General features: G+C 63.7%; 2 protein-coding genes across 3 annotated transcripts; both read left to right on the forward strand.

Annotated features, from left to right (window-relative positions):
• The first annotated feature begins 13812 nt into the window (after positions 1–13812).
• Positions 13813–15788, forward strand: COMMD4 (COMM domain containing 4). Of its 2 annotated transcripts, XM_050903312.1 has the most exons (8): positions 13813–13949; positions 14029–14100; positions 14185–14250; positions 14529–14568; positions 14693–14812; positions 15065–15145; positions 15233–15409; positions 15528–15788. In XM_050903312.1, the coding sequence occupies exons 1-8, from the start codon at positions 13947–13949 to the stop codon at positions 15566–15568; spliced, it is 600 nt and encodes a 199-aa protein (XP_050759269.1). In that variant the 5' UTR covers positions 13813–13946; the 3' UTR covers positions 15569–15788. The 2 variants fall into 2 exon arrangements, with proteins under 2 accessions (XP_050759269.1, XP_050759270.1); XM_050903313.1 differs by lacking the exon at positions 15233–15409.
• Positions 15789–16039: 251 nt separating this feature from the next.
• On the forward strand, positions 16040–20606 carry NEIL1 (nei like DNA glycosylase 1). Its single transcript, XM_050903323.1, has 9 exons — positions 16040–16480; positions 16616–16735; positions 16905–16983; positions 18136–18235; positions 18395–18519; positions 19035–19062; positions 19607–19668; positions 19839–20040; positions 20219–20606. Exons 1-9 carry the CDS (start codon positions 16062–16064, stop codon positions 20236–20238), a joined length of 1155 nt encoding a protein of 384 aa, XP_050759280.1. The 5' UTR covers positions 16040–16061; the 3' UTR covers positions 20239–20606.
• The last annotated feature ends 18 nt before the right edge of the window (positions 20607–20624 follow it).

Genomic DNA, 20624 nt, shown 5'->3' on the forward strand with positions numbered 1-20624 from the left:
CTGGGAGGGGTGGATCGCTGCTCGGGCAGTGGGTGGTGAGCAATTGCATTGTGCATCACTGTTTTTCCTTTAGGTTTTTTTGTTATATTCCTTTTCATTACTATTATATTTCATTATTACTGTGGTTAGTATTATATTTTACTTGAGAACGGTTTAATAATGAAACCCATGAGTTTTACCTTTTTTTCCCCAATCCTCTTTCCCATCCCACTGGGAGGGGGGAAGGAGCGGCTGTGCAGTGCTTAGCTGCTGCCTGGACTTAAACCATGACAAAAGGCCAAGGAAAGGCATCCCTCTTTTGGGCTGGGTTGGGGGAATCAAGTCCTTGGCTGCTCCCTGGGTAAAGCAGCCCTTCCTGCTCTGCGCTGGGTGCCTCCCTTCACCCCAACAGCCAAAGCACCCTATGCTGGGGGCTGTTGTTGTTGGTTAACTACCAGGCAAAGTTTTTCTTCCACCCAAAAACTTGTTTTTTCCATACTCGCTGCGTGCTTTTCCCCAGTCCATGGGAATGTGCTTTACGTGGAGGCAAAAAGCAGGCTGTATATAAAGACACTCACTTCAAAAAGGAATTTCAGTTGCTTTTTTTAATCTATATTCAAAGGTCATCCAGTTCTATGGTCTTCTAAAACTGCTCTCCAAAGCAGGCAGGGAAGAACCTCTCGGCAGCCCAGGCGAGGGGCAGGGCTGACCCCATCCTGCTCTCAGGGTGCTTGTCCCCGCTTGCACCCCGCGAGGGCTGGTCCCACGGGAGCAGGGAGGCTGGATGCTGCCGGCAAGGATGTGCTGAGCTCCCCTGCTTCTTTCCGAGGGGGAGAAGGGCTAAAACCAACCCTTCCCTGTGCTCTGTGAGACAGGGAACCCACTTAGTGCTCCTCAACTCCCACCCTCCCCTGCCAGCTCCTGCCTGGAAATGATCCGCAAGCAGTGAGTTCCTCGGGGCGGGATGGGGGAAACCTGCTGCATCCCCAAACCTCAAGAAAATCAGAGCCCGGGCGCCCGAAGGCACGAAGCAGCCGCCGCTGCCGCTTGTCAACTTAAATGTGTAGGGCTGACTTTGCAAATCGAGGGCTGAGAACTTCCTCGGAACTGACTCACCTCCTCTCTACCCCCAGCACGTGAGCAAAGAGTAATAAGCATAACCCAAAGCCTGACCAGACTGGTTCTGCTCCGCTTAGGAGGAAAAAAGGAAGTGATGCTATAGAAATCTCTTTAAGTGCTGGTTTTCTAGAAGTGACGCTTACCCAAGGCGCAGGCAGGAACCACCTGACCCGCAGCGATGAAAGCAAGCGTGCCAAAAAAAGGGGGAATCCCGACTGCGGGAAAAGAACGGAAAGGTTGGTGAGGAGGATTGTAAACACGCTCAAGTGACTCGCAGCTGGGGTGTAGAAAAACACATACATCATACTAATCCTTGTTTAGTCTTGTGTGTTTGACAAGTAGAACATCCATATTTAGATAACATAGGCCTGTGATAGACTCCGAGGCACCCTATGGAGCATGCTTGAGATTCCTGCCCTGCTCTGGGAAAGATCACAGTGGTAAGCTACGCCTGCGCGAATCCCCGGAGTACAGGCGAAAACAGCAGGTTCAGCGATCCTCTAGCCCAGACCGAGCTCCGCGGTGCCTGTGTCCCGGCTTGTGTGCCTCTGCCCGGGCGCTGCTTGGGGGATCCCCCGGTCAGTGAGGTAACGAAAATAAATTTACTCTTCGCATTTTGTCCGTGGTTTTGCGGTTGTTCCTGCGTCCTGCCCGTGCCAGCTCACACACCAACAAATGGGCTGAGCGAGCGTGAGAGTCAGCCTGGAAAAAACGGACCGTAATGACAAAAAACAAGGCAGGAAAAAAAAAAAATACCCTGGTCCAGCCAGAAATGACGTGACGGAGCTGCTTGGCAGTCGGAGGTCGCTGGGGTGAATGACCGGGGCCTGGCAGCTGCCTTGCTTTGCCGGGTCTGTGGCAGCCGCTGGGTCCCTGCCTGATGCCCTTGAACCCCACCGTGTCCCTGAGGTCCCACCAGCAGCGTCCCCCTCGCCTGACCCCCGCCACGGCCCCATGCCGGGCGCCGAGACCCGCTGGGTTTTGCTGAGTGCCGGCACCTCAGATGCCACTGCCGTGTCACCTTGCTCCTGGGTGACCCAGCTGGCACCAGACCCCTGCTCAGGGCCAGTTCCCGGGAAAGCCCTTGTGATGCCACGGGCTCTGGGCTCCTTCTCGTGCCTCCCTCCTCCTCCTCCTCCATCCGTCCAGCCCCAAAAGTTGGCATCAACTTTAACATGGTTCTCCCCCTCCTCGGGAAAAGACGCTGAGAAGGTGAAATGAGGGTAGGGCACTTCCATCAGCTCTCCTACAGGAGCAAAACCCTCCTCATCCTCTTCCTCCTCCTCCTCAGCAGGCTCTCTCTGGTGGGAGACGTGGCTCCCAGGGCACGGGGATGAGCAGCACAGCCATGGAGCAGCTTCTGTGTCCCCTAACCGCTGGGGACCAGAGGGGGAGGCCGGATCCTGCTGCAGGGCGCTGCCTGCCTGCCTGCCGTGCCGCTCCCAGCAGGGACCGAGCTGTCCCGGGGAAGGGCGGTGGGGGGGTGTCATTCGGTGGTGGTCCCCCAGCTCCCCTGCCCCCCGCGTTGGGGTCTCTCACGGGTTGGGGGGACCAAATAGCCCCCTGCCCGGCTGCTCCCCCCCCGCTGCCACCTGCCTGGCCCAGTCCCATCCCCAGCAGCCATGGGGAGCGCAGGGGCGGGGGGGGGGGGGGCACCCAAACTGGGGGCAGGGAGGGACACCCAGTCCGGGACCCTCCTAGGGCTGGGGGGACTGCTGCGGGCCGCACCACCGCCCGCGGGGAGGGGCCTCCTCGCCATGCACCGCCCCCTTCCCCGTGCCACGCCCCTCGCCACGCCCATTTCAGCCCCGCCCGCCCCGTTCCCGCCCAGCCGGCGGGTCCCGGGCCCGGCTGCAGCGGGGCTGGTCGGGCCGGAGGCCGGCGGGGGGCGGCTGCGGGCTCCGCGGGGGCTCCCCGGGCCCAGCAGCGCGGGAGCTGCGCCCCCGCCCCGGGACGGGCCCCCCCCTTCCCGGGGGCGGCTGCTGGGCGCGGGCCGGGCCCTGCCGGGGAGCCCCAGCCCGGGGGCCTGGCTGGGACGGGCCCTGCCCGCCCCGGCCCCTGCCCGCCGCTGCGGGCCCGGCAGCCCCGGGACACCCCCTTACCGCTCCAGCTCCGGCTCCGGCTCCGGCTCGCACACGCTCGGTGGCAGCTCCCGCCGCTCCCGGCTCCGCTGACGGACGCTCCGGCTCGGCCTCAGCTCCCGCCCCGGACCCGGACCCGGCCCCGCGGCATCCCGGCTCCCGCCCCGCGGTCGGGACTTCGGCTCGGCCCCGGGGTCTCCGCTTCCCCGCCAGCCCGGCGGCATTTATTCCAGCCCCAGCGCCCGCCCCACCACCTCGGCTCCGGCTCCGGCTCTGCCTCGGCTCTTCTCCGGCCCCCCGCTCTCCCGGTCAGCTCCCGCCTCCCGGTCTGTATTTCAGGCCGGAGCCGGGGCTTGGATTTCAGCCCCAGCTCGGCATCGTGTCAGCTCCTGCCCCGCGGCCGCGATTTCTGCCCCCACCCCAGTCTTTATTTCAGCTCCAGCACGACAGGTTTTTATTTCAGCTCCAGGATCTTTATTCAAGCTCTGCCTTTTCTCAGCTCCAGCCCCACGGTCGCTCTTTCTGCCCCAGCCCTGCAATCTTTATTCCAGCTCCAGCGGCACAGTCGTCGGTATTGCAGCTCCAGCTCCATGTTGTGTCAGCTCCAGCCCCACACTCTGCATTTCAGCTCCAGCCCTACATTATTTCTTTCAGCTCCAGCTCCACAGGTTTTTATTTCAGCCCCAGCTCTGTGACATTTCAGCTCCAGCCCTACAGGTTTTTATTTCAGCTCCAGCCCCACACTCTTTATTTCAGCCCCAGCTCCGTGTTGTGTCAGCTCCAGCCCCACACTCTGCATTTCAGCTTCAGCTCCACAAGTTTTTATTTCAGCCCCAGCCCCACACTCTTTATTCCAGCCCCAGCTCTGTGACTTTTCAGCTCCAGCCCCACACTCTTTATTTCAGCTCCAGCTCTGTGATGTCTCAGCTCCAGCCCCACAGTCAGGATTTCAGCTCTGGCTCGGCATCGTGTCAGCCCCAGCCCCCGGTCGGGATTTCAGCTCAGCCCCACAGTCTTTATTTCCCCTCCAGCCTTTATTTCAGCTCCAGCTCTGCGTCGTCTCAGCTCCAGCCCCACGGTCAGGATTTCTGCCCCCACCCCAGGGTCTTTATTTCAGCTCCAGCCCTACGTGTTTTTATTTCAGCCCCAGGACCTTTATTCCAGCCCCAGCCCTACAATCTTTATTCCAGCCCCAGCTCTGTGATGTCTCAGCTCCAGCCCTACAGGCTCTACTTTGGCTCCAGCTCCAGCTCCAGTCAGCTCCAGCCCCGCCGTCAGGATTTCAGCTCCAGCTCTGCGTCGTGTCAGCTCCAGCCCCACGTTATTTATTTCAGCTCCAGCCCTATGGGTTTTCATTTCACCCCCACCGTCTTTATTTCAGCTCCAGCCCCACACTCTTTATTTCAACCCCAGCTCTGTGATGTCTCAGCTCCAGCCCTACAGTCGCGATTTCAGCTCCAGCTCCGTGTTGTGTCAGCTCCAGCCCCACACTCTGCATTTCAGCTTCAGCTCCGCAAGTTTTTATTTCAGCCCCAGCCCCACACTCTTTATTCCAGCCCCAGCTCTGTGACTTTTCAGCTCCAGCCCTACAGGTTTTTATTTCAGCTCCAGTCCCACACTCTTTACTCCAGCCCCGGCTCTGTGATGTCTCGGCTCCAGCCCTACAGGTTTTTATTTCAGCCCCAGGACCTTTATTCCAGCCCCAGCCCCACAATCTTTATTCCAGCTCCACTGGCACAGCCATTGGTATCTCAGCTCCAGCCCCACAGGCTCCATTTTGGCTCCAGCTCCAGTCAGCTCCAGCCCCGCCATCGGGATTTCAGCTCCAGCTCGGCGTCGTGTCAGCTCCAGCCCCACGTTATTTATTTCAGCTCCAGCCCTATGGGTTTCCATTTCAGCCCCACAATCTTTATTCCAGCCCCAGCCCCACGGTCGCTGTTTCGGCCCCAGCTCTGGGATGCTTCAGCTCCAGCCCTACAGCTGGGATTTCAGCTCCAGCACCTCGGCCGGGATTTCACCTCCATCACTGCCTCGTCTCAGCCCCAGCCCCGCAGTCGGGATTTCAGCTCAGCCCCACGTTATTTATTTCAGCTCCAGCCCCACACTCTTTATTCCAGCCCCAGCTCTGTGATGTCTCAGCTCCAGCCCTACAGTCGGGATTTCAGCTCCGGCTCTGCGTCGTGTCAGCTCCAGCCCCATGGTCAGGATTTCAGCTCAGCCCCACGGTCTTTATTTCCCCTCCAGCCTTTATTTCAGCTCCAGCTCTGCATTGTTTCAGCTCCAGCCCCATGGTTGGGATTTTCTGCCCCCACCCCAGTGTCTTTATTTCAGCTCCAGCCCTACAGGTTTTTATTCCAGCCCCAGCACCTTTATTCCAGCCCCAGCCCTACAATCTTTATTCCAGCTCCAGCTCCGTGTTGTGTCAGCTCCAGCCCCACACTCTGCATATCAGCTCCAACCCTACGTTATTTATTTCAGCTCCAGCCCCACACTCTTTATTCCAGCCCCAGCTCTGTGATGTCTCAGCTCCAGCCCTACAATCTTTATTCCAGCTCCACTGGCGCAGCCATTGGTATCTCAGCTCCAGCCCTACAGGCTCTACTTTGGCTCCGGCGTCAGCTTCAGCCCCGCCGTCGGGATTTCAGCTCCGGCTCTGCGTCGTGTCAGCTCCAGCCCCACGTTATTTATTTCAGCTCCAGCCCTATGAGTTTTCATTTCACCCCCACCGTCTTTATTTCAGCTCCAGCCCCACACTCTTTATTTCAACCCCAGCTCTGTGATGTCTCAGCTCCAGCCCCACAGTCAGGATTTCTGCCCCCACCCCAGCATCTTTATTTCAGCTCCAGCCCTACAGGTTTTTATTTCAGCTCCAGCCCCACACTCTTTATTCCAGCCCAGCTCTGTGATGTCTCAGCTCCAGCCCTACAGTCGGTATTCCAGCTCCAGCTCCGTGTTGTGTCAGCTCCAGCCCCATGCTCTGCATTTCAGCTCCAGCCCTACATTATTTATTTCAGCTCCAGCTCCACAAATTTTTATTTCAGCCCCAGCCCTGCACTCTTTATTCCAGCCCCAGCTCTGTGACATTTCAGCTCCAGCCCTACAGGTTTTTATTTCAGCTCCAGCCCCACACTCTTTATTTCAGCCCCAGCTCTGTGATGTCCCAGCTCCAGCCCTACAATCTTTATTCCAGCTCCACTGGTGCAGCCATTGGTATCTCAGCTCCAGCCCTACAGGCTCTACTTTGGCTCCGGCTCCAGCTCCAGCCCCGCCGTCGGGATTTCAGCTCCAGCTCTGCGTTGTGTCAGCTCCAGCCCCACGTTACTTATTTCAGCTCCAGCCCTATGAGTTTTCATTTCAGCCCCACCATCTTTATTTCAGCTCCAGCCCCACACTCTTTATTTCAACCCCAGCTCTGTGATGTCTCAGCTCCAGCCCCACGGTCAGGATTTCTGCCACCACCCCAGCGTCTTTATTTCAGCCCCAGCCCTACAGGTTTTTATTTCAGCCCCAGCCCCACACTCTTTATTCCAGCCCCAGCTCTGTGACTTTTCAGCTCCAGCCCTACAGGTTTTTATTTCAGCTCCAGCCCCACACTCTTTATTCCAGCTCCAGCTCTGTGATGTCTCAGCTCCAGCCCCACGGTCAGGATTTCTGCCCCCACCCTAGCGTCTTTATTTCAGCTCCAGCCCTACATTATTTATTTCGGCTCCAGCCCCACACTCTTTATTTCAGCCCCAGCTCTGTGATGTCTCAGCTCCAGCCCTACAGTCGGGATTCCAGCTCCAGCTCCGTGTTGTGTCAGCTCCAGCCCCACGCTCTGCATTTCAGCTCCAACCCTGCATTATTTATTCCAGCTCCAGCTCTGCAGGTTTTTATTTCAGCCCCAGCCCCACACTCTTTATTCCAGCCCCAGCTCTGTGATGTCTCAGCTCCAGCCCTACAATCTTTATTCCAGCTCCACTGGTGCAGCCGTTGGTATCTCAGCTCCAGCCCTACAGGCTCTACTTTGGCTCCGGCTCCAGCTCCAGCTCCAGTCAGCTCCAGCCCCACCGTTGGGATTTCAGCTCCAGCTCTGCGTCATGTCAGCTCCAGCCCCACGTTATTTATTTCAGCTCCAGCCCTATGGGTTTTCATTTCAGCCCCACCATCTTTATTTCAGCTCCAGCCCCACACTCTTTATTTCAACCCCAGCTCTGTGATGTCTCAGCTCCAGCCCCACGTTATTTATTTCAGCTCCAGCCCTATGGGTTTTCATTTCAGCCCCACCATCTTTATTTCAGCTCCAGCCCCACACTCTTTATTCCAGCCCCAGCTCTGTGATGTCTCAGCTCCAGCCCTACAGTCGCGATTTCAGCTCCAGCCCCGTGTTGTGTCAGCTCCAGCCCCACGCTCTGCATTTCAGCTCCAGCTCCACAAGTTTTTATTCCAGCCCCAGCTCTGTGACATTTCAGCTCCAGCCCTACAGTCGGGATTTCAGCTCCGGCTCTGCGTCGTGTCAGCTCCAGCCCCACGGTCGGGATTTCAGCTCAGCCCCACGGTCTTTATTTCCCCTCCAGCCTTTATTTCAGCTCCAGCCCCACGGTCAGGATTTCTGCCCCCACCCCAGTGTCTTTATTTCAGCTCCAGCCCTACGTGTTTTTATTTCAGCCCCAGGACCTTTATTCCAGCCCCAGCCCTACAATCTTTATTCCAGCTCCAGCTCTATGTTGTGTCAGCTCCAACCCTACATTATTTATTTCAGCTCCAGCCCCACACTCTTTATTCCAGCCCCAGCTCTGTGATGTCTCAGCTCCAGCCCTACAGGCTCTACTTTGGCTCCAGCTCCAGCTCCAGTCAGCTCTAGCCCCGCCGTCGGGATTTCAGCTCCAGCTCTGCATCGTGTCAGCTCCAGCCCCACGTTATTTATTTCAGCTCCAGCCCTATGAGTTTTCATTTCAGCCCCACCGTCTTTATTTCAGCTCCAGCCCCACACTCTTTATTTCAACCCCAGCTCTGTGATGTCTCAGCTCCAGCCCCACGGTCAGGATTTCTGCCCCCACCCTAGCGTCTTTATTTCAGCTCCAACCCTACATTATTTATTTCGGCTCCAGCCCCACACTCTTTATTCCAGCCCCAGCTCTGTGATGTCTCAGCTCCAGCCCTACAGTCGGGATTCCAGCTCCAGCTCCGTGTTGTGTCAGCTCCAGCCCCACGCTCTGCATTTCAGCTCCAACCCTGCATTATTTATTCCAGCTCCAGCTCTGCAGGTTTTTATTTCAGCCCCAGCCCCACACTCTTTATTCCAGCTCTAGCTCTGTGACTTTTCAGCTCCAGCCCCAGCCCCACAGTTGGGATTTCAGCTCCGGCTCGGCGTCGTGTCAGCTCCAGCCCCACGGTCGGGATTTCAGCTCAGCCCCACGGTCTTTATTTCCCCTCCAGCCTTTATTTCAGCTCCAGCCCCACGGTCAGGATTTCTGCCCCCACTCCAGTGTCTTTATTTCAGCTCCAGCCCTACGTGTTTTTATTTCAGCCCCAGGACCTTTATTCCAGCCCCAGCCCCACAATCTTTATTCCAGCTCCACTGGCACAGCCATTGGTATCTCAGCTCCAGCCCCACAGGCTCCATTTTGGCTCCAGCTCCAGTCAGCTCCAGCCCCGCCGTCGGGATTTCAGCTCCAGCTCGGCGTCGTGTCAGCTCCAGCCCTACGTTATTTATTTCAGCTCCAGCCCTACGTGTTTTTATTTCAGCCCCAGGACCTTTATTCCAGCCCTACAATCTTTATTCCAGCTCCAGCTCCGTGTTGTGTCAGCTCCAGCCCCACGCTCTGCATTTCAGCTCCAACCCTACATTATTTATTTCAGCTCCAGCCCCACACTCTTTATTCCAGCCCCAGCTCTGTGACTTTTCAGCTCCAGCCCTACAGGTTTTTATTCCAGCTCCAGCCCCACACTCTTTATTCCAGCCCCAGCTCTGTGATGTCTCAGCTCCAGCCCCACGGTCCCTCTTTCTACCCCAGCCCTACAACCTTTATTCCAGCAGCACAGCCGTCGGTATTTCAGCTCCAGCTCTGCATTCTGTCAGCTCCAGCCTTACAGTCTCCGTTTTGGCTCCAGTTCCACGTCATGTCAGCTCCAGCCCTATAAGTTTTTATTTCAAATCTACAATCTGTCTTTTAACTGCAGTCCCACTATCATTCTTACTCCACCCTCACAAGGTTTTATTTCAGCCCCAGCCCTACAGCCTTTATTACATCTCCAGCCCCACTGCAAGCTGCTCACATCGTCCGTCAGTCACTGTCATCACTCACCCATCAATCGGAGCCCTCATCGCTGCCCCAACACTGCCTCAATGACCCCAGCCCTGTGCCAGCACCGAATAAAGCCTCGGCCCCCCAGCCCCGTTGCCCCCCCGTGACTAGCACCAGCTCGGCCTGCTGCCTGCCGGCGTCCCCCGCCTCGGGGGCAAACCCGACCGGACCCCCGCCTCCGGTGGGCGCCCCCCTGCCCTGCCCCACACCCTGCCCCAGACCCCCCGAGCCGGCGCCTGGGGGCCGGGAACGGCCGCTCGGCCCCCGGTTCCCCGGCCCAAACGGCAGCCCTGGGGCTGCTCCTCAGCCCCCACACGCAGCCCCCAGCCCCGGCCCCCCGGCTGCTCTCCGGGCCCCGCGGGCAGCACCCGCCCGCGGGAAGCCGCGGTGCGCCTCAGCAGCTCCCGCCCGTTACCGCTCAACAAACGTCACTTCTGTAATAATATAATAAAATAATAATAAGCTTTATTATTATGTTTCATTATATTATTAAGCCATTACCCCCGCGGGCGCGAAGTCCGGCCCGGGCCACCGGCAGCGCAGCCCCATCGCCCGGGGGACGCCCCGGCCCCGGCCCCGCTCGGGACCCGACCCCCCGGGCAGCGGCCGGGGCCCCTCGCCGCCCCTGCGGGCCCCGGCACCCGCTCCCCGCTGCACCCCAGCCGGGGTCGCCGCTGCCCGGCCCAAGCGCGGAGCAGCCGCCGCGACGGGGCCCCGCTCCCCCGCCGGGCACCGACGCGCACCGGACCGGCACCCCCGCCCCGCCACACCGCCCACCCGGGGTCTCCCCGAACCGCCTTCTGCCCGGGGCCCGGCCGCACCGCTCGTCGCCCCCGACATCAATTGCGGCCCCGCCCGCGCCAACGCACGCTCCACCCCGCCCCACACACACAGACCTCCCGCGGCCGCCCGCCCGCCCGCCCACCGCCGCCCCACTCCCAGCGCTCCCGGCCCGGCTCACCGGCACCTCTCGGCCCGCGGGGCAGCAGCGCCAACACCGACGTCCGCTCCCCACGGCCACCGCTCCCGACTGACAGGACTTGCTGCCCGCGCAGGCGCTTTAAAGCCTCCGGCCCCGCCCCGCCCCGCCCGGCTCCGCCAATCCCGACCCGAGTCAGTGCCCGGCCCCGCCAGCTCCGACCCAACCGGCCCGCCCCGCCCGCCTCCGCTCCGCCCAATCCGGGCCCGTCCCTTCGATCCGGCCCCGCCCCCGCCCGGCTCCCGGGTCCCGCTGCCCCGGAGGCCCCGATCCCGCCGCCGCCGCCGCTCCGCGGAGCCACAGGGGTCGTGGCCCCGCTGCCGCGGTCCTGGCAGCGGTGCTGTGACCCGGTGAGGGCGGGCGGGGGCTCCGCAGGGAGGCCACTCCCGGTCCCGTTCAAGCCCCCAGAGCCGGGAAGAGCCGGAGCTCTCAGCGACCCCGCGCCGCCGGGACCGCCCGGGAGGGAGCTCTCCGGGGAGCTGGGGGGGGGAACCGGGCTCCCCGGGCCTCCGGCCGGGCCGTGGCCCCTGGAGCGGCGGCGGCAGGATCGGGGCCTGCGGGAGCAGCGGGGCCAGGCAGCCGGGCGGGCCGGGGGCGGATTGAAGGGACGGGCCCGGATTGGGCGGAGCGGAGGAGGGCGGGGTAGGCTGCTGGGTTCTGATTGGCGGGGAGGGGCACTGCCTCGGGTCGGGATTGGCGGGGCCGGGGCGCTGTCTCGGGCCGGGATTGGCGGGGCCGGAGGCTCTAGAGCGCCTGCGCGGGCAGCAAGTCCTGTCAGTCGGGAGCGGCGCCAGTGGGGAGCGGCGGTCGGTGCGGGCGCTGCTGCCCCGCGCGCCGAGAGGTGCCGGTGAGCCGGGCCGGGAGCGCTGGGAGTGGGGCGGCGGTGGGCGGTCGCGGGAGCCCTGCGTTTGTTTGGGCTGGGCGGGGCCACGATTGACGTCGGGGGCGGCGAGCGGTGCGGCCGGGCCCCCGGGCAGGAGGCGGCTCGGGGGAGACCCCGGGCGGGCGGTGTGGCGGGGCGGGGGTGCCGGTCCGGTGCGCGTCGGTGCCCGGCGGGGGAGCGGGGCCCCGTCGCGGCGGCTGCTCCGCGCTTGGGCCGGGCAGCGGCGGCCCCGGCTGGGGTGCGGCGGGGAGCGGGTGCCGGGGCCCGCAGGGGCGGCGAGGGGCCCCGGCCGCTGCCCGGGGGGTCGGGTCCCGAGCGGGGCCGGGGCCGCAGCCGCAGGCGGGTGGGGAGGGGGGGTCGGGGCCGGGGCGTCCCCCGGGCGATGGGGCTGCGCTGCCGGTGGCCCGGGCCGGGCTCCGCGCCCGCGGGGGTAATGGCTTAATAATATAATGAAACATAATAATAAAGCTTATTATTATTTTATTATATTATTACAGAAGTGACGTTTGTTGAGCAGTGACGGGCGGGAGCTGCTGAGGCGCACCGCGGCTTCCCGCGGGCGGGTGCTGCCCGCGGGGCCCGGAGAGCAGCCGGGGGGGCCGGGGCTGGAGGCTGCGTGTGGGGGGCTGAGGAGCAGCCCCAGGGCTGCCGTTTGGGCCGGGGAACCGGGGGCCGAGCGGCCGTTCCCGGCCCCCAGGCGCCGGCTCGGGCGGTCTGGGGGCAGGGCGGGGGGCGCCCACCGGAGGCGGGGGTCCGGTCGGGTTTGCCCCCGAGGCGGGGGACGCCGGCAGGCAGCAGGCCGAGCTGGTGCTAGTCACGGGGGGCAATGGGGCTGGGGGGCCGAGGCTTTATTCGGTGCTGGCACAGGGCTGGGGTCATTGAGGCAGTGTTGGGGCAGCGATGAGGGCTCCGATTGATGGGTGAGTGATGACAGTGACTGACAGATGATGTGAGCAGCTTGCAGTGGGGCTGGAAATGTAATAAAGGCTGTAGGGCTGGGGCTGAAATAAAACCTGTGAGGGTGGAGTGAGAATGACCATGGGGCTGGGGCTGAAATAAAGGTTGTGGGCTGAAATAAAAGCTTACAGGGCTGGAGCTGACACACCGATGGCAAGGCTGGAGCTGACATGATGTGGAACTGGAGCCAAAACAGAGACTGTAAGGCTGGAGCTGAAGTGCATGGTGCGGGGCTGGAGCTGACACGATGCAGAGCTGGAGCTGAAATACAGATGACTGTGCCGCTGGAGCTGGAATAAAGATTGCAGGGCTGGGGCAGAAAGAGCTGATGGAGTCCACCCGTTAAGCTCCCCCTGCCAAGCCCACCGCTCAGCCACAGCCCCCAGCAGCACAGCTCCACGTCTTTTAAATCCCTGCAGGGATGGCGACTGCACCCCGTCCCTGGGCAGCCTGTTCCAGGGCTTGACAACCTTTCGGCGACGCAGTTTTTCCCCACAGCCAAGGTAAACCTCCCCTGGCGCAGCTTGAGGCCGTTGCCTCTCGGCCTGTCGCTTCTTCATGCTGCAGGGCTGGGGCTGAGCTGATGCCGAGCGGGAGCTGAAATCCCGGCCGCGGTGCAGGAGCTGACACGATGCCGAGCTGGGGCTGAAATCCAAGCCCCGGCTCCGGCCTGAAATACAGACCGGGAGGCGGGAGCTGACCGGGAGAGCGGGGGGCCGGAGAAGAGCCGAGGCAGAGCCGGAGCCGGAGCCGAGGTGGTGGGGCGAGCGCTGGGGCTGGAATAAATGCCGCCGGGCTGGCGGGGAAGCGGAGACCCCGGGGCCGAGCCGAAGTCCCGACCGCGGGGCGGGAGCCGGGATGCCGCGGGGCCGGGGCGGGAGCTGAGGCCGAACCGGAGCGTCCGTCAGTGGAGCCGGGAGCGGCGGGAGCTGCCACCGAGCGTGTGCGAGCCGGAGCCGGAGCTGGAGCGGTAAGGGGGTGTCCCGGGGCTGCCGGGCCCGCAGCGGCGGGCAGGGGGCCCGGGCGGGCAGGGCCCGTCCCCAGCCAGGCCCCCGGGGCTGGGGCTCCCCGGCAGGGCCCGGCCCGCGCCCAGCAGCCGCCCCCGGGAAGGGGGGGGCCCGTCCCGGGGCGGGGGCGCAGCTCCCCGCGCTGCTGGGCCCGGGGAGCCCCGCGGAGCCCGCAGCCGCCCCCCGCCGGCCTCCGGCCCGACCAGCCCCGCTGCAGCCGGGCCCGGGACCCGCCGGCTGGGCGGGAACGGGGCGGGCGGGGCTGAAATGGGCGTGGCGAGGGGGGGGGGGCAGGGGGAGGGGGCGGTGCATGGCGAGGGGCGGGGCGAGAAAGCCCCTCCCGCGGGTAGTGGCCGCCCCCGGTCTCCAGCTCTCGGGACCGCTGTCCCCTGCCGCTGCCCCAGCGGCCCCGGGAGCGCTGCCCGGCCGGGGGTCGGGGCTCCGGGGACCCCAAGGCCCCTGCCCGGCCGCCGAGCCCCTCGGGGAAGCCCCTCCACCAACACACGGGGCAGGGCCCCGCCGCCGAGGCGGGGACGGGGACGGGCGGAGCGGCCGCAGCGCCTCCCGCCCGCCCAGGGCTCCCCGCCCGGGAGCGGTTCCGGGTCGCGGAGGCAGGCTCTGCGGCGGCATCGGAGACCGGGGACCGGCGGCGACATGGTGGGGCGAGGGCCGGCGGCGGGGCGGGGGGCGGCGCGGCGGGTCCGCGGCGGGCACTGACCGCGCTTTCCCCCCGCAGAGGTTCCGCTTCTGCGGGGACCTGGACTGCCCCGACTGGGTCCTGGCCGAGATCAGCACCCTGGCCAAAATCGTTAAGTGCTCTTGCCCCCCCGTCCCCTCCCCCGTCCCCCCGCCCGCCCCGGGCACGGTGGTCACCCTCCTTCTCCTCCCGCAGTCCTCGGTGAAGCTGAAGCTGATCTGCGCCCAGGTGCTGCGGGACCTGCTGGGGGAGGCCATCGAGGTGAGCGGGGCTCCCTCCGTGGGGTTACCGTGATGGAGGCAAAGTGTTACAACACTATAACTGCATAATTAGCGATATTACCGACTTTCGTATTCTTAACACAAGCCTCAGGGTTAAGAATGCTACCAGCCAGTGCTAGTAGTAATAATACGGATGTTAAGTATTATTAGTGTTGACGCTAAGATAAGAATTATTAGCTCAACGTTGGCAGTGAATGCGTTACGCGGCTGTGCGGTACCTGGCGTTTATGCTGACAGCCCGCGCTCTGCTTCCCGCAGTATGAGAAGATCCTGAAGCTGACCTCGGATGCCAAGTTAGGTGAGCACTGCTGCCCCAGCCCCGACCGGGGTGCCCCGGGGCGGCCGCGCTCCGGGGACGGGCAGCGATCTGGCAGGGGACGCCTTCCCGAGGCGGCGGAGCTAACCCTCCATCCCGCCCGCAGAGTCGGGAGACGTGAAGGCGACCATCGCCGTCCTCGGCTTCATCCTCTCCAGCGCCGCCAAGCACAACGTGGACAGCGAGTCCCTGTCGAGCGAGCTGCAGCAGCTGGGGCTGCCCAAAGGTAGGGGGGACCCTCGGGGTGTCACCGCAGGCCGGGCCTGGTGGGATGTGCCAGGGCTGAGCTGGCAGCCCCCGGCGCTGCCGCCTTCTTCGTGCCCAGATCCAGTGCGGGATGGCAGCTGTGCTGTCCCTTGTCACCTCCCCTCTGCGCCGTCCGACCCCGGGGGCTCCTCCGGGTGCTTTACCGGGGTTCAGCCGCAGTGGGGCCGGTGTGAGCGGGTGGTTTTCTTGTCTCGTCTCTCCCCCTGGGCAGAGCACGCCAGCGGGTTGTGCCGGTCCTATGAGGAGAAGCAGAGCTCCCTCCAGGACAGCCTCAGGGCCTGCAGCCTGAGACGTGAGTGGGGCACTGGGAGGTTTGGGGGTTGGCGTGGGTCGCCCTGCCCGGGCGTGCCAGGGTGCTGATGCCGCTCGCCCGCCCTAGTGAGCCAGCTGGGCTCGGTGTGCTGGCGGGTGGATTACACCCTCAGCTCCAGCGAGCTGCGGGAGGTCAACGAGCCCCTCGTGCACCTGACCTTCAACGTGCGGGACGGGGAGCGCGGGAGGACGGCGGCCGTCCCCGTGGCCCTGTCGGCTGACAAGTTCCGGGTGCTGCTGGCAGGTGAGGCCGGAGCAGGGGGGGCAGCAGCAGGGACCCCTGCCCCCGGGGGGGGGGGGGATGCTGGGGGGGATGCTGCGGCGCCGGCGGCTCCCCCACCGTCTCCTTCCTCTCTCCTCAGAGCTGAAGCAGGCCCAGGCCCTGATGAACACCCTTCTCTGAGGAGCTGGGAGAAGGAGCAGCGGCGCTGGATCGCGGGGCCGGACCCGGTGTGCCCGACTGGGCCCCGGCATTGTCCGGCTGGGGAGGGGGACGCCGGGGGCAGCTTTCCCTGCCCTCCTGCCCGCACCTGCCGGGCCCCCGGCAGCAGGCGAGGCTGCTGGGGTCCCGCGGTGAGGCTGTGCCCCGGGGGAAGCTCCAATAAAGGTAACGGTGACCATGCCGAGCCGTGTCCCGCCTGTTTCTCCCCGCGGCGGCGGCCTCCGCGGGCCTTGCGGGCAGGGCGGGCCCGTCGCCTTGGCGACGCGGCAGGACTACAACTCCCGGCGTGCACCGCCCGCGGAGCAGCCAATGGGAGGCGGGTGGGGCGGGGCCTAGGCGTGTCTCCAGGCAAGGGGGCGGGCGGCCGGCCGGCAGCGCGGCAGCGGCAGCGGGCCGGGGCGGGCAGGGCCGGGCAGCACGGTCCGGTCCCGTCCCGTCCCGTCCCGTCGCGGCGATGCCCGAGTGCCCGGAGCTGCACCTGGCCGGGCGCTACATCAACGAGGCGTGCGGCGGGCTGGTGTTCTCGGGCGGCGTGGAGCGCTCGGCGGTGGGCAGGGGCCCGGAGGTGCCCTTCTGCAGCGAGGCCTACCGCATCTCGGCCACCTCCCGGGGCAAGGAGCTGCGGCTGACGCTGGCCCCGCTGGGCCCCGGCCTGTCCCAGGACCTCGTCTTCCGCTTCGGCATGTCGGGGTCGTTCCGGCTGCGCCCCGCCGCCCAGCTCCCCCGCCATGCCCACCTCCGTTTCCTCACCCGCGAGAGCCCCCCGCGCGCCCTCTGCTTCGTCGATGCCCGCCGCTTCGGCTCGTGGCGGCTGGGTGACGCCTGGCAGCCGGGACGCGGGCCCTGCGTCCTCTCCGAGTACCAGGCCTTCAGGTGAGCGTCCTGCCGGCCACGGCCCGGCCCGAGGGGAGCCCCCTGCCCCCCGCTTTGTTTTGGCTGCTTTTACGGCACGGCGGTAAAACGTCCATGCCTGGGTGAACCTTCCTGATGCCCCGTGCTCTGTTGCAGGGAGAACGTGCTGAAGAACCTGGATGACAAGGCTTTCGACAAGCCCATCTGCGAGGCCCTCTTAAACCAGAAGTTTTTCAATGGAATTGGGAATTACCTCCGCGCTGAGATCCTGTACAGGTGAGGTGGGTTGAGCACCCACTGGCCTGCCACGGAGGCTTGGTCTCCAAGAGTTTGCCAGAGCTTGACGGCTCCTCGGCTAAGCCGGCTGGGCCTCCTCGCCTGGCAGACACGGGCAAGTGCCAGAACCGAGAGTTCAGGCTTGTGTGTAACAGGCGGACTCTCTCAGGTTGAAGATCCCTCCCTTTGAAAAGGCTCGGACCGTGCTGGAGGCCCTGAAGGATCAGGAGCAGGCGAGGAGGAAGAAGGTGGGGAATACCTGGTGCTTTCGCAGGCTCAGAAAGGGGCAGGTTTCCAGGCAGACGCCGTACGAGGGATTTGTTTGTCTGTGGCCCTGCAGGACATCTCAGCAGCTCCCTGGGGTCCCGGGAGCCTCTTGCCTTCCGTGCAGGGAGCCAGACTGAGCTGAGAAGCGTTCCTTGTTTGGGTTTGGGCTCAGCAGCAGCAGCGGTGGTGGTTCAGTTTGCTTCTAGACCCCGGTCTGGGCTCAGCCGGCTGCTTTGGGCTTAGCTGGGCGCGAAGCTCTGGTTCAGGTCTACTGTTTCGGGCTTGTTCCAGCCCAGGGTTCAGGGCCAGTTTCAGTTCGCGTTTGGTTCCTCGCTCTGATGGGGCAGAACATCGTCACGAGGCCCTTGCAGAGCTCGCACAGCCTCTGCCCGCGCCGCTGTCGGGAGGTATTTGCTGCTCTGAGTCTTTCCCAACCCGACAGCAGGCATTTGCCTTTCACAGCTATAACGCTTGCTGCGTGGGATCCTTCTCCTCAAGCATTTTACTGTCCTTTGCCATAAACACCCGTGTCTGAGCACGTCTGCCCCTCCAATGGAGCGGCAAATGGGGCAGAGGCGTTCTGTAACCTCACGCGTGCGGCGCTCGTTCGCACGTGGCCGGGCTGACGAGCTGTGACAGCGCCGCAGGCACATGCCTGCGTGCTGCGCTGGCGCTCGGCTGCGCCCAGCTTCTGCCGTCGGGAAGTCTCCGGGTATATTTGGGGCGGGTGAAGAGGAAGGGGCAAGGGAAACAAACACCTTGCAAGCTTAAAAATCTCTGGGGAAGGCTGCAGTAGAGCCCGTAGCCGATCTTGTGGCCTCAGGGGAGAGGAGGTGGCTGTTTTAAAGGAGGCTGAAAACAAAACCTGTGACTTGAGGGCTGTTTTTACAAACCGCTGGTGGTCCTGTGTGCTGTCCCTCTTTCACATCTTTGTAGCTGTGGGGAACGTGCTAATGCGCAGTTCGAAGCCTACAATGCCGTGAGCTCAGGGCTGGCACGTGGTGTGGAGTGTGGCAGCTCATCCTCAGGAGGGGAAAAGGAGATGGGGAATTTGGCTGGTGTTGGGGAGGAGAGACCGTGACGAGGCTGGGGTGGCTGGCAGGTGACTTCCCTCCCCTTCTCCACCCCTGCAGAATCCTTCCCTGACGCTGAGCAAGAAGCTGAAGCTGATGCGGGAGAACCCGGATCTCCTGGAGCTGTGCCACACCGTGCCCATGGAGGTCATCGCGGCGGGTGAGGCGACAGGACAGGGAGCTGGGGGACAGGGGGAGCTGGGGGCGGCGGGGAGGCCTGGGCTTTGTGTTCCCAGCAGGAGGAGGCTTGGGAGGGCACCCCGACACCACAGTCACTGCTTCCTCTCTACTTCTGTCCTTTCCCTCTCTCCCTTCCCAGAGAAAAATCTCTTTGACCCAGATGACTCGGATAACTACGCCGCTTTCAAGAACTGGCTGCAGTGTTACTTGGTGCCTGGCATGAGCTCCCTGCGTGACCGCAACGGCAGGACCGTATGGTTCCAGGTAGGAGTCTGGGGTCACTCTCTGGGGCTGGGTGGCCTCCAACCACTCCTCCAAGGGGACACCAGCCCATTTTCTGCTTCCCAAGACCCCCCAGCATTACGCTGCGTCGCTGGGGGTCTCCCTCTCCGACAGACTGCTGTGACCGCTGGGCGTGGAGGTGACAGTGACCCTCTGTGCGGTGGCCAGCTGGCCAAGGGATGGCAGGCAGTCTGGAGCAGAGGGGCTGACTGCAGGAACAGGGGGCTCAGGTAGTCTGCCAGCCCTGTTCCTCCCTCCTGTGCCCCGTGTCTGGGTGAGGCACCGTGGTGGGGCCTTGCCGAAGGAGCAGGGGCTGAGGGAAGAGTCCCCGAGGCACAGGGCAGGCAGAGCAAGCCGGACTCCCCCGGCTTCCCGGGGAAACCTGGCTGTTTCCCTATCGCTGTCTTGGCCGCGGGGTGGAGAAGGGGGACGGATTCTGCTGCCGCTACCTGCAGAATGACTGCGCCCCAGTCAACGCTCTGTCGCCTTCCTTGCAGGGAGAGCCTGGCCCCATGGCTCCCAAAGGTGAGTGTCCACTCTCCTCCCTGTGGGACCCGCTCTTGCTCCGGGAGGGCTGGAGACTGGGAAGCCCCGTGCTTGCTGTGCAGCACGGGGGCAAAGGCAGGAGCAAAGCCCCTCTCCCTGGGGCGCTGACAGGCCTGTGACGGCCAGTGGCGCTGGGGGACAGAGCCCGCTGTGCCCAAGGCTTCCTGCTAGCATACCCGCCTGCCTGGGCAAAGCTGTTGCGCCTTGCAGGGTGCTTTTCCAGGCCAGCACCTACGTCCCCTTCCTCGCCTGCCAGGCTGGGAGCAGGAGGGTGTGCTCCCCCTGGGGCTGCGAGCCTGAACCGAGCAATGTTTTGGCAGGGGAGGGAATCTGGTGGGGGAGGAGAGGAGCCCTCTCAAGCCATTCCTCCACCCCAGTGCCAATTCCTCAGTGCTCAGCTCACACCTTACCCGGGACAACGTCCCTGGAAGGTCACTGTGCCGCAGCCTGTCCCTCGAGGCGCAGGCACTCTCCGCCCCATCTCCTCCTCACCCCGCCTAACCTGGGCACGTCTTTCATGCAGGGCAGACACCCCGCAAGAAGCGTGCTCAGCTGAAGGCAGATCCCGAGGCTCTGACCCCCAAGGTAAGCAGCTTTGTGGTTGTGGCTCCTGCTGGGTCTAGAGGCTGTCCTGTTCTCCGTGCCCTGCTCAGGCTGCTCCCAAATTCACGGCGGTGCTCCTACCTGGAGTTTCTCATCATCTGACAGTCCAAGCACACTTCTGCTGCTAAGCTCCGGCTCTGATGTCCACCCAGGTCACCACGCGCGCCTCGAAACGGCGCCCCAGGGCTGCAGCGAAACCCCCGAAGCCGGCCGAGGAGGAGGAGGTGGCTGACGGGCCGAGGAAGGGACGTGCTCGCAGGAGGAGGAAAGCGACCACTGCTCCGGCATTGTCCAAGCCTGAGGCGCTGGTCAAAGCCAAAAGAAGCCGCCGGACATCTGCGCGGAGGGGCAGAGGTGAGGCTGGCAGTCCCTGTGGCTTTCAAACGCACAGGCGGGGGCTGCAGGAGCGCTCCCTCGTGTCAAGGGGAGCGAGGGGGTGCCAAAAGGCAGGAGAGGAGCCAGCGGGGCTTCGCAGGGCAGAACCAGGCACCCCCTCACCCTCTGACTTCTCATTTCCCTCTCCACCTTCCAGGCGCAGCCCCCGCCGTGTGAGTGCCGCACGCTGCCCTCCTCCTGAGGGGCATTTTAACAGCCGCAGGAGCAGCTCGGGGAGGGCCTGGCCGGGGGCCTGGGTTAGTGCTGGGGAGAAACGGGGCTGCTCTGTACCTGGGCTCACGCCCGCTTGCTACCGCTGCATCCTGCCAGTGTGGGAAGGAGAAGCTGGGTTTGGTGATGGGGCTGATTTATCCAGCGTCCTCCTGCTGTCCCCAGGCATTTGAGGGGGATAAGGGCCACGGACCACACATTGTGCTGGACTCTGACCCTTCCCTCTGCCTAAAAGTGGATTCCCTCTTCCTTCCCCTCTTCCCTTTCTGGCTGCTGCCTGGATCACTGGTTTTAGCTGACTAATAAAGTATTTTGTGTAGAAATCACCGTGC

The sequence above is a fragment of the Gymnogyps californianus genome, chromosome 11 (assembly GCF_018139145.2).
Source record: "Gymnogyps californianus isolate 813 chromosome 11, ASM1813914v2, whole genome shotgun sequence".
In the NCBI taxonomy this organism is placed as follows: Eukaryota; Metazoa; Chordata; class Aves; order Accipitriformes; family Cathartidae; genus Gymnogyps; species Gymnogyps californianus.

Bases quoted from the DNA above. Each gene is read 5' to 3' on its own strand.
- NEIL1 (XM_050903323.1), top strand. From the start codon at position 16,062: ATGCCCGAGTGCCCGGAGCTGCACCTGGCCGGGCGCTACATCAACGAG. The intron at 16,736-16,904 runs GTGAGGTGGGTT...GGACTCTCTCAG, and splicing joins CGCGCTGAGATCCTGTACAG to GTTGAAGATCCCTCCCTTTG. The intron at 19,669-19,838 runs GTAAGCAGCTTT...ATGTCCACCCAG, and splicing joins CCGAGGCTCTGACCCCCAAG to GTCACCACGCGCGCCTCGAA.
- COMMD4 (XM_050903312.1), top strand. The intron at 14,251-14,528 runs GTGAGCGGGGCT...TGCTTCCCGCAG, and splicing joins TGCTGGGGGAGGCCATCGAG to TATGAGAAGATCCTGAAGCT. The intron at 15,410-15,527 runs GTGAGGCCGGAG...CTCTCTCCTCAG, and splicing joins GTTCCGGGTGCTGCTGGCAG to AGCTGAAGCAGGCCCAGGCC.